Source organism: Balaenoptera musculus, chromosome 2, assembly GCF_009873245.2.
Source record: "Balaenoptera musculus isolate JJ_BM4_2016_0621 chromosome 2, mBalMus1.pri.v3, whole genome shotgun sequence".
Taxonomy (NCBI): Eukaryota; Metazoa; Chordata; class Mammalia; order Artiodactyla; family Balaenopteridae; genus Balaenoptera; species Balaenoptera musculus.
This window is the reverse complement of record NC_045786.1, coordinates 3,985,640-3,997,791: the sequence shown is the minus strand read 5'-3', so window position 1 is coordinate 3,997,791 and position 12,152 is coordinate 3,985,640. Positions and strand designations below refer to the sequence as shown.

The window sequence follows — 12,152 nt, the reverse complement described above, 5'->3', positions numbered from 1 at the left end:
TGGGGTCTGGACCAACTTCGCTTCCCTCAGTGCCCAGAACACCTTCTGGGTCCCAGCACGCGTTAGAGCTCTGGTCAGTCACCACGGTCCACTCTGACCTGGTGTTCCCGTGAGGCCTCTGTAAGGACCCAAGGTTTCTGGGCTCTTATTTGTTCTTGCTTCTCAGGACTTTGCTTTATCTTAATAAGGGAGCAAAAAAAGAGAGTAAATGGCCACTGGCCTCAAAAAGTAAATGCCCCGAGCATCCATGAGAGTCACCAATTGTTATGATGGACGACATGAGAGGGAAGTGGTCCCAGGGCCCTGATGAGAGAAGTGATACTGGAAAACCAAAACAGTACGGCAGGCTTCCGGACCGAAAGTGAGCCAGTGAGGGGCAGCCGGGGGGGGGGGGGGGGAGCCCTGAATGACGGCAGGAGGAAGTCCTATGAAGACCTTGAGCATATACTGAGTCGGCCAAACACGCAGATGTCAACTTAAATCAGGATACGTTTGATGAAAAATAGTTTCATGGGATTAAAAATTCAAAGAGTCTGTAAGGGATGTTCCCTTGGGACTTCAGGTTGGTTTCAAAGAAAAAGAAGCCTCTGTGTCTAAGGGCTAGCAAAGAAAATCAGAACTAGACAGATCGGACACAGCAAGCAGAGAGGACCCTATACGCAGCATGAATATGGGAAACCGTACCGTTTCTCATACCTGAGAGAATGTGGAAGAGTCCATGCTGGAGAGAATTCTTGGCTATATTTTGAATATGAGAGTGGTTTAGCGTGCATCCTGTGGCAGGCATTAACCTGTGTTAACTAGTTTGGTGTGAGGTGTGTTGCAGTGCAGAGCACAGGGGAAACCACTGGTTCTGAGCCTTAATAGATGAGTGACTATTGGGAAACATTCATGTACGTATGGTTGTTCTTTTAGTCTAGAGAAAATGCTCATGTGCTGAGCTCACTCTATGTACCAAACAGTAGCCTAGCCTTGGAAACACGCTCCGTGAGATTAAAGGAATCTGTTCAGACTACGCTCCCTGTAAATGAATCAACATTCAAATCCAGGTTCATCTAAAACCCTCTGTTCTTGAAGCCACATGAGTGGAATTGATGTAGATGATATCTTCCATATCATAGATGTGCTGCTTAAGCTAGATGGAGCTGAAGTGAGTTCAGTGAATCAAAAATGACGTCGTCGATTGATCCCCTTTGGTCAGCATCCTGCCTCCTTCTCTCAAGCTAAGCCTTCTTATCTTCCCTCCACTCTGTCTATTCTCCATTCTAAGTTAGAAATATAGTTCCTGAAGCAAAGACATTGAGGGACGGAGTTCTGCTTTCTTCTCTCCTACCCGTACGCTCTGTAAAGCTGATTCCTGTATGAAGCTCCTTGTCTAAGGGGAGCATGGTTGATGATAGGAGGTGAGCCAAAAAGGGAATTCCACATTCTGAATTGAAGTCTTAATCTAAGAACACAAAATCATTATCTGTGGCCCCGCTTATTATAGGCTAACCTTTACCACCCCTTTATTTCTTTTTTCTCACTGTTCCCTCTTCCTACTCCAGTGTCTGAAAAGTTGGTCTTTGGATAAAAGACAAGAGATTTTCATGGGATCCTCTGTAGAGTTGTACATTTAAAATTTATGTCTTCCAGTGGTAAAAATATATATATATATAGGCTACACTTAAACTCTGTATCTTTTTAAAAGTTTTTAAAAGGTCCCTGAGAGAGACGAGAGATCATGTCATAGAAAAAAATCTTGGATTTATATTTTGGGGATCAGAAACTCTCTTGAATAATGGATCAATATACTCAAGAAAATGCTCTTTCTAGTAGTAAAACTGAGTCTGATTAAGACTGCATCTTATGGAGAAAGGCACCAACATATACTGCTGCTTGCAGTTTAAAATGGCACAGCCCATCTGGACGGTAGTTTGGGACAGAATTTTAAAAGGTCTTGATAACCCATGGCTTAGCTCTTGCTACCTCTGGGAATGTGTCCCAAGGAAAGAATTCTAAATAGAAAGAGCCTTTTCATACAGAGATTTTTCAAAGCAGAATATTTAACATAGTGAAAAAAGTTTTAAACCCAGATGTCAAAAAAAAAGTGTTGAATGGTTGAGGTAATTTTCTTAATGGTAGATTTTTTTTTTTTTAATTTATTTATGGCTGTGTTGGGTCTTCGTTTCTGTGCAAGGGCTTTCTCTAGTTGCGGCGAGCGGGGGCCACTCTTCATCGCGGTGCGCGGGCCTCTCACTATCGCGGCCTCTCTTGTTACGGGGCACAGGCTCCAGACGCGCAGGCTCAGTAGTTGTGGCTCACGGGCCCAGCTGCTCCGCGGCATGTGGGATCTTCCCAGACCAGGGCCCGAACCCGTGTCCCCTGCATTGGCAGGCAGATTCTCAACCACTGCGCCACCAGGGAAGCCCCAATGGTAGATTTTTAAAAGTCTATCATCTGTTAAAACCAGATGCGTGATAAGTGGCTCCGCCCTCTCTTCAAAATATGCCCTCAGTTATTTTTGTTTAAAATAGAGAATGATGCCCTAAAAAAATAAATAAAAATTTAAAAATTAAATAAATAAAAATAAAAAAGTGTATCACCTGAAAAACTACTATGTTAAGAATTGGGTAAAAATTGGGTAAGAATTGGGTAAAATATTATGATTATAGCTATGGGAATCAATTTTTTTTTTTTAATTTCAGGAAAAAATGGAAATACTATCACACTGTCAAGAATTGTGTTTCAGTGGTAGAACTATAGGCAACTTTTATTTCTATTTTTTTAAGTTTTGTATTTCCATGTGAGGAGCAGCCCCTCTTATATTTTTAATTAAAAAGCGTAAGGGATGCCAAGAATTGCATTTCATGTCTTCAGTCCACTTCCTGTCCACTCTGCCCATGTTTAGAACCTGGTCCTGCTTTCCCACTCTGCATAGTGTGCATGGATCTGAGTAACTCCGTGGCTCTTATGAGCTCAGTCCTCAACCCAGACAGTAGTCAGCTAGAATGGATTAACTCAAGTGAAGATGGGTTCTTTCTGTTCTAATTCCCTCTTGTCCTTCGTGAGCAGTCCCGATGAAGAGCTCTTTGAATAGGAAGAACCTGCTCAGAAGAAATCCACTTGCCCACAATGCGAAAGAAACACAGTGCCAGTTAGAGCAATACCTCTAAATACTAAATACTAAATACTTAGCAGTGGCTAAGTCTTTTTCACTGAAACACAAGAACTGGGCATTTCAATTCTGTGTATTTTTCCTGATTTCCATTTGCTACAAGCTATTATGTTGTAAACTCATATTTCAGTAGTTCATCTTCACCTTCATTACTTGTAATGCTTTCAAAGAGCACAGCGGCCTTTTTCTATTTCGGAAATGGGTAGTATAGCTGAGCGCTCGAAGGTTTGTAAATACTAATAAGCTGTTTTGTGATAAAGAACCAAAGTTGGGAAAAGCAACAAAAGTGACAACAGTTATTCAGTGTATGTTTGTACTTTGAGGGGAAAAGAGAGGGAACGCTGTTTTTTCTTTTTTTTTAATTTTTTTCTCCCTTCCTTTTCCCATTTTAGACAAAGCCCGTTGCATTTGCAGTCCGGACAAATGTCAGCTACAGTGCAGCCCATGAAGACGACGTCCCGGTGCCAGGCATGGCCATCTCATTCGAAGCAAAAGATTTTCTGCATGTTAAGGAAGTAAGGAGAATAATTGGAATTTCTATCCACATGAATTTTTTACCTTGAAGCATCATTTCTTACTTCTCATTGCTGTGAAATAGCATGGCGTGTAGCTGCGGTTGGATAACATACACATGAAATCAGTGCCTCTCAAGCTTTTCTAATATAAATATAACCTTTTTAAAGAAGAAAAAGTCACAGGCCTCTTGGAATAACCTCAAGGCTCCCCTGGGCTCTGTGACCCAGAAATTGAGAACCACTGGAGTAGACGATCCTTTTTTTATACTTAACCTGTACTTTTTGTGTTAATGTTTAACCTTGACCGTGTGTCATTTTCCCCTCATGTCCCAAGTTTAACCATCTGGGGAGGGTTTAATAATAGTATCTAGAATTCATGATCTCTCCTCTCTGCTAGCAGGGTCTAAACTCAGGCCACTTTTGCCCATTCTCCTTCTTTGGTGGTAAATTTCTGCAGGGGAAGGGGAAATGGATGCAATCAGAGCCAACAAGGCAAGAAACAGATATCAGGAACATCCCTTTTCCACCATGCCAAAAGCCTCCACTTTTTGTTAACAATGACTCAATCTGTAAATTGGAAAAATTCACTCTTAATTAAGGTTTATTTTGAGTCAACATTTATCAAATGCCTGCTTTGCAGAACACTGTATGAAATGGCCAGAAATTCCCCTTACATGATGTTCTAGGTGTGTGAGTATGAGGTTTTCTTGAACCTGCAGGAATTTACAATTGGGGCACTTCCATCTGGGGGACAGTCTCTCCTAGGGAACATTTGTAAAAAAAATTTTTACGGTTCTAAGGATTTTTTTAAAAATTTTATTGAAGTATAATTGATTTACAATGTGGTGTTAATTTCTTCCGTACAGCAAAGTGATTCCATTATACACATATATATATTCTTTGTAATATTCTTGGAGAGGGAGTAAGGGAGGGAAGGAATGGGAGTTTGGGATTAACAGGGGCAAACTATCATATATAGGATGGAGCATATGTCTGTTTAACTGCTCAGGCACTAAAGGCTGTAAGCAAGAGGTGATAACCGCCAATGAAAAGAGACAAGAGAATGTAGAGCCTGTCATTTCTTTAACTTTTCAAAAGAGCTGTTATTTCTATTTGGCCAGGAAGGGAAGACAGAAAAAAATTTCTGAAGTATGGCATGCCTAGAATCTCACTTTACAACAGGAAGTTAGATGAATCCAGGCTCTCATCCCCAAGGGCTGATGCTTAGAGAAGAAGGAAAAGAAAAACAGAGTGGATATTCTTCTTTGAAATGTTCGAGAACAGGCTTGAAAAATACTATTCAGCCGAGGCACATCAAACCGTATCCTAAAGATTTAGGATAGGTATTCCAGGCACAAGAGAGAAATTGCCAACATCCACATAAGTGGAGAAGTCATTTGTGAACGCCGGACTGTGGTCATTATAAACCTGTTTGCACAAAGGTAAATTTTGCTCTGACATCAAATATTTCATGTCGATGTCAATATTTATCACTCACTCTTAATACTTCTAATTAATCTGATTATATAAGAGGAAGACCTCTGTAACGCTCCCTAGTTCCTGCTAGTCTCTTGTCAGGAAGACCTGTTAATCTTTGAACAAGAAGAGTTTATCCTACTCATGGTGCCAGCAGCTGCAGTGGAATTCAGGAAAGTCTCAAGGCCAGGAAAGTGAAGGCAAAGTCAAGCGGGAGATGGATTGTTGAGCTCCTGGAAAATACTTTGCTCTTAGCGTGCTCAACATATGAACAGGGTTTCTTGACTTCAGATATTTGAGTTCACTGTAATTGCCATAATACTTATCTCCAGTGAAAATGGTTAATGGGGAAGAAAAAGGATGTGAAGATTTGTTTAACTTCTGTGCACTGATTTTAACAATTTTGATTTTCCGTTTAGAAATTTAACAATGACTGGTGGATAGGGCGATTGGTTAAAGAAGGCTGTGAAATCGGATTCATTCCAAGCCCAGTCAAGCTAGAAAATATGAGGCTACAGCATGAACAGAGAGCCAAGCAAGGGAAATTCTACTCCAGGTAGGAGAAAAATATCAAGTGTTTATGTCAGAGTTCAGACTGTACTATCATTCGTGTACTGTCAGTTGCTGTATTCTACAATCTTTATTATGTGTTAAAAAGCAGACTGGTGAGAGCATCACAAATCCTGCATTTAAAAAACTTCATCCAGCCTCTCATTTTCATCCCCTTCTGGAGAGAGTCAAATTAAGTATTATCATGAATGAAAAGAGCTAAGGTCATAGAGTATTAAATTCAGGCTTCAGTGCAGAGGAAATTCTGAAGTTTAATCTTTTGCTGAAAATACTCTGGCATCGAGCAATCCTGGTGACTAATCCCAATGTCCACAGCTGCCTGGCATGGCCGAAAGACGTTTCAGAAATGACCATCTCAGATTTCAGCAAAGAGCAGCTCTCGTGGTCTTTTAATTTCATTTTCACTTAAGAAACTCAATTTTCAGTACTACCCACTGCTCAACACTTAAAGGGAAACTTAGTAAATTGTCATTGCAGATAGCAATTAGACGAGTTATGTAATAGGCTGGGGCCAAATGATTTTTTTCCTGGGATTCTTGAGGCTGTGTGCCCCTCACTAGAATCATTAGAAGGGCTCCTCAAATATGGAGTGAATTTTAAATTGAGCCCCCTGCAGACAAGTCCAAGAACATGGTTTGCTTTTCCCTGTGAAAGGATGTGTTACTGGCAAGTCTTTTCTTTAATGTGAGTAGCTAGCCTTCTGTTTTCTGAAGGTTACATTTTATTTTTTTCCATAGTAATGCAAAATCCTTTGTCAATGACCATATATCAGTGTTAGCAAGAACTTTTCCAAGTGCCCACAAACAAGTCAAATAGAAGATGCTTTGTGGTTTGGAACACCCATCTTCATTCACTAGTATTTTATAACTCTCAGGCTCTTTTAGTTCAGATGGATTCTTCCCTTTTTCAAGACCTCTAGCCCATATTTGACTTGTATTAATCCCTGGGTTATTGAGGACCCTCAGATTGTGAATGCATTTAGTCATATAAAAGTAGATGCGTGTAGATATACAAAGCTTGGGCATTTTTCTTGTAGGACGTTGTAGATCTGATACCATTTATTTGATTTCTAGTCTTGTATTGGTTTTATTGTATCTTTTCCTATTCTCTGTATTGATAATGGTTTCTTAATACTAGTTAATAAAATCTTTCTGTGCTTCTTCATATACAAACTGAGAAAGGAAAACTACTTCTCAAGGAGTAGGATGGGAGACATTTTTGCCAAATTGTTAAGAAGGCAGGGTTTCCTTTGCCTCCCAGCTGGGGAATCCCTGGTCTAGCCGTTAGCGATCAGCTCAGCTTTATAAGAACCTACAGGAATGGTAGGTATTTGGGCCTCCTCTTCGCAGATGAGGAAACAGGCTAAGAGAATTTAGGGAACTTGGCCAAGGCTGCACAGCAAGTAAGGTAGAATCAGGATGTAAACAAAATCAATCTGTCTGTAGCTTGACCTCAGAGTCCTTTGTGCTGTGAAATCGTGCAACCAGGGCCTGACCAAGCAAGCACAGAACAAATCGTTATTATTATTGCCATCTGTTATTATTTACTGTATTAGCCGTATTGTTTTGCTATTGCATTTTTTCCTTAAAGAACTATAAATTATCTGTATTTGCGTAGTGTAACACCTCATACCTGTTCTAAGGAGTTCGTTTACCTTTCCTATAACCATATTCATTTTCCTTTGATTTTCTGGATTTTATTTTGTCCTGTCTCTTTACCTAAGCTTTTGCCTACATAGGGGAAAATACTTCTTCTTGTTTTCAGAGGTTTTTACATTTGTCTCCGAACATTTTAAATACACTTATGTTTTGAGGGCATAACTAGAATTCAGCAGTATTATAAAACTCAGATGTGTAAATTATAAAAAATCAGCAGAAATCAAAGGCAGTAGAATTGGAGCACAGCTCAAGAACATAGCATTTTTATAGAATTAAACATGAAGGGCAAATTTGCATTCTGAACGTTTTAACTCTTTGCAATGTTTGTCACAATTTTACACAATTCAAATAATACTTTGACTGTTACGGAAATTCGAAGAGAATGTAAAACAAACCCAAGTTTGAACTGGAATTAGACTTAGCAGTTTAGAAAAAGAAAAAAAAAAACTTGTGGAAGAAAATGCTTTGGTCTTGGTAATGGGTATTCTTGTATAACTGCCAGAAATGGCTTCTCTAAATACCACTGTTTATTACTTTTACATATCATCTGGTATCCTTATTAAACGTGCTGGGATATCTTTTAAGAACCTTAAAAAGATACAGAGGGCTCCTGGTTCTTGCTTAAAGCTTTTGATGTTTGTCTTTTTTATACATTAAAATGCCAGAATGGTAGCAGTAAAATTCAGCCTGTCACTGGTATTTTAGTGGAACTTATATTTTCATACTAATATTCATGAAATAGTAAATACATGTATATATTTACAAAATATTAAATATCACCCTTGGATGCATAGACACTGTAGCGGATTCTTTCCACTAGACCCTGGCTTGGCTATGACAATAAATATTTGGCCATGAGACTGTCTTGCTGAAATTCTGTGTCACTCTTTTAAAATGTTCCTTTCCATCCACCTCTGTGAAGGGGCCGTGTGGTGTATTATTTAGCACACTGGCCACTGGTAAAAACATAAATGCCACTGTTCTAATATTAACCCCAAAGTTTCTGAGACACTGAAGCGTGTCTTGGGTTAATGGTAGAATTTGGTAGTTCTGAAGTATACGCTGTTCAGATGGTTCCTAAATGAACCAAGCTGAATCCTCCACGTTCAGCCATGCTTGAGGAATGTTCCAGATACACTCTGAGGGTTAAATCATAGAACACTTTCTCGTGTTCCCTCGTGTGTCTTTTAAAGGTTGGCAGGTTTTAGCATAGCTGTGTTGTTGGGGATTTTTTAATAGGTTGCTTGTAAAAACTTGAATACTTTCCATCTTAGTACACTAAAAAAGAAGCCAGCTAAGACAAAGGAGCAGGAACCCAACAAGAGTTAAACAAGAAGTTTGGCTGTTAGCCTGCAGGTTTGTGCACTGCTTCTGAGAGTCTTGAAAATAAGAAGCAGAGGAAATCTTTGCTCTTATCTGTCTGGGATCCTGGTAGAGAATTTGAGGACTGCAGCAAGTACCCAAGTTTTCTTCCATTCTCTCAGGGCCTTTTCAAATTAATCCTTGAATTTGCAACAGAGACCTTGACACGGCTGTGTCGAGCACTCTAGGAGTCTCCACTGGGAAGTTACTCTTTGCCTCCTTGGAGGCAAGACAGATTTAAAGTTCAATAGAAACATAATGAGTAATCATGTTTATTGAGCATTACAAATGTTTTAATCTCCGAAATAAGTATCAGTTGTAATATAAATTTTTGCTTTACTCCAGTAAATCAGGAGGAAATTCATCATCCAGTTTGGGTGACATAGTACCTAGTTCCAGAAAATCTACACCTCCATCATCTGGTAAGTAGGTAGTAAGTGCTGAACAGTACATACTGCATTTCATGCTTTCCTCCATCTTTACCTAGTTGTGTGAGTTTCCATAGACTGAATCACTAGGTTAACCCTTGAGATGTTCAAAGGGATCAGAAATGAGAATGGCCACCTGGAGGTAGGAACAATTTGGGCACCTTTTTTTCTGGCTTTGAAAGAAAAGAAATGGTGTCAGTGTGTTCACTGCTTAGATGATCAAAAAGTGATGAGCGGATTTGACTTTCTAGCCCTGCCCTCCGCCATGGTCCCCGGCAGTGTCATGGGCAGTAAATGGATGAACATCCACTTGCAGCCACGCTTGTAGGAAGAGTGAGTACTGATTTCTTTCCAAAGTGCTGAAGAAGGTCACCAACATACATGTGAATTTCAGATAAACAATAATATTTTTAGTATAAGTCAATATTGTACAAGACATACTTGAAAATTTCTTCATTGTCTAGCTGAAATTCATTAACTGAATTTGTATTTGCTCAATCTGGCAACTCTGCCATTCTGTGTTGAACTTGGACTTCTATATACATAGGAGATGAATTGGTCGAATTGGATGAAAACCCCTGATCAGAGTCTTAGTTTGCGAAGAGGTGCAATTGAGAGTCAGAGTAACATGATAAGGGTTGGCCAGTGGAGCTTTTGTGTATTTCTAGGAAGCTGGAAGTGGGAAGAGGTCAAAGACAGAGAAGCATGCATCTGTGGAGAAGTCAAGGAACAACGTAGTTGCAATCTGACTGCCTTAAGAGCAGGATCCCCCTGGTTACTGACGATCGTGCCTTGTTCCTGGATGCTGGCAGCTTTTAGAGACAATCCCGGGCTTCTTAGTAAAAACTAGAGGACCTGTGGAGTGAGCAAAATCTGAGCACAATAAGAAATAGTTTTAGAAGGCATCCTGATTTCCAAAACCATGTAGTTACAACTAGCAATAATTCTGAGTTGCCCAAAATTAAGTAAAATAGTATGTTTGAAATGAAGCATCGAGATCCTTTAGGTATGAGGTTGATGTCTTCTCTTGATGGTTGGTGAGTAGATATTCCCTGAATGCCCAGGCGAAAGGGGGCTTATCTCTGCTCCTTCTCAAATGGGTGGAGTTGCAGGGATTATGATACAAACCTTATACTCTTCCTCTATGTCTTCAAAACTGTCCCGGAGAGTCCTGAGGACTGTCACGAGGCTCCAGAAATGGGAAAATGCCAGTTCACATTGTGATAAAGTAGCAGCTCCACCCCCAGATTGTCAACCCCACTTCCGTCACCCAGGAGGGGTTTTCCATTCCCTTTAAGCGAAATGTGGCCTTCTCATCGTTTCGGCCACATAACGAGACCTGGCACGTGCAGCTTGAAGGAAAAGTTAGTGTGTTTGGAAAATAACATTTCATTTTTGTAGCCAGATGTTAGTCATTCCTAAACGTCAAGTTCAATTAAGAGTTTCATATAATACAGATGATTTTTTATTCAATGTCCTGAGATCAACCATAGTGGAAAAGAATATAAAAGAGGATATATATATATATATATATGTATAACGGAATCACTTTGCTGTACAGCAGAAATTAACACAACATAGTAAACCAACTATACTTCAATTTAAAAAAAGACAAGTTAACTACGAATCATGTTCTTTAAAACATGGATAATTTTTGTTTTTGGAAAACAATCTCTCCATCATCTTTGCCTTATAATGTGGAAGTGTTGACATTTTTACTTGGTAAAAAGAATTAAAAACACAGTGTAAAGAAAAAAAGGAGATTGTAAACTTTACTCCCTGAGTTTTATACAGACACAGGACTTTGGAATCACTTTTCTGAATCCCAAGAGTAGAAAACACTGTGACTAAGTGAACGGGAAATATTAACCAACTGCAAAATGTATAATAGGTCCATCAGGCTCCTGCTATAACTTTCGTATCAATACTACAACTTACTTAACTGAAGACATCAGAAAATTCTACAGAGAGAGTCCTCCATCCCGCCTGCAGGGAAACCTGCCTAATCTATCAAATGTGGATGACCTCCGATTATCATTATCATCTTTGTTTCCCGAGGCCCTACCTACGATTCACCTCACTCATTGCGAGACTAAAGAACAGAAGCATTTGCCCGGAGTAAATATAATTGGAGGTTCTCCAGGATGTGGAAAAGGAAAAATTTCCACCTCACCCCTGGGGAATGAGGTAGTAGCTGGTTGCACAGCGCATGCCCCATACCTACACGTGTCCGCACACGCTGCCCCAGCATGCCACTCAACTCGACCCAGCTGTCTAAGATGACGTTTAAATTTAGAGTTCAAAAAATGTTCCCAAGGGTCTCTGCCCAGATAAATAAATAAATAAATAATTTTTAAACTAAAGCATGCTAGTGAAGAAAAGAAGCTATTTTTTAAAGGAAGCAGTTTTTCCCAAGTAAATACTAATAAGGTTTGCCAAGGTATGCCAATGCAAGTATGAAATTAGAAAGGGGAACATCTCACATCTCTCAGTATAAGGAGAACCATCTGAGCCTAATAAAGTATACAGAACTATGAAAAGAGTTGAAGGTGCTTCTTAACGCACAGTAGACTTCTTTAACGTGTTCTGAAAGTAGCCAAATGTTTTAGGATTCTGTGTCTCGGGGCAAACCCAGATGCTTTTAGATTTCAGTTAACCAAAATCAGGACTAGTAAATTGCCAAGTCCTCAATTTGGGATTTTGAGCCCTTGTGTCCAAATACAGGTAAATTTCAAACCTGACTCAGGCTGTGTGAGGGGGCAGCCAAGTATCTGGGCAATGGCGCAGCTCAACTTATTACGCGTTTCCACTCTTCCTTTAAATAAAAAACCCAATGGACAAATCATAAAATTCAGTTCATGAACTTTGCCATCCCAGGGTCCTGTCAACGCTGACAGGCCATTAGGTATCCTCAATTTCAGAGAGGCTCTCAAGGGGACTGTCCCTTGAATGTGGCCTTTATAAGCCCCATAAAAGACTAGAAAGG

The 12,152-nt window shown here is 39.8% G+C and overlaps 1 protein-coding gene across 5 annotated transcripts in view; it reads left to right on the top strand.

Annotated features, from left to right (window-relative positions):
• Positions 1-12,152, top strand: part of CACNB2 (calcium voltage-gated channel auxiliary subunit beta 2) — a 416,180-nt gene that overhangs the window by 360,235 nt on the left and 43,793 nt on the right. For all 5 annotated transcript variants that reach the window (XM_036842143.1, XM_036842140.1, XM_036842141.1 and 2 more), the window contains 3 exons: positions 3,550-3,672; positions 5,568-5,704; positions 9,084-9,160. In XM_036842143.1, coding sequence (XP_036698038.1) covers positions 3,550-3,672; positions 5,568-5,704; positions 9,084-9,160 — 337 coding nt within the window. The remainder of the gene's footprint in view (positions 1-3,549; positions 3,673-5,567; positions 5,705-9,083; positions 9,161-12,152) is intronic.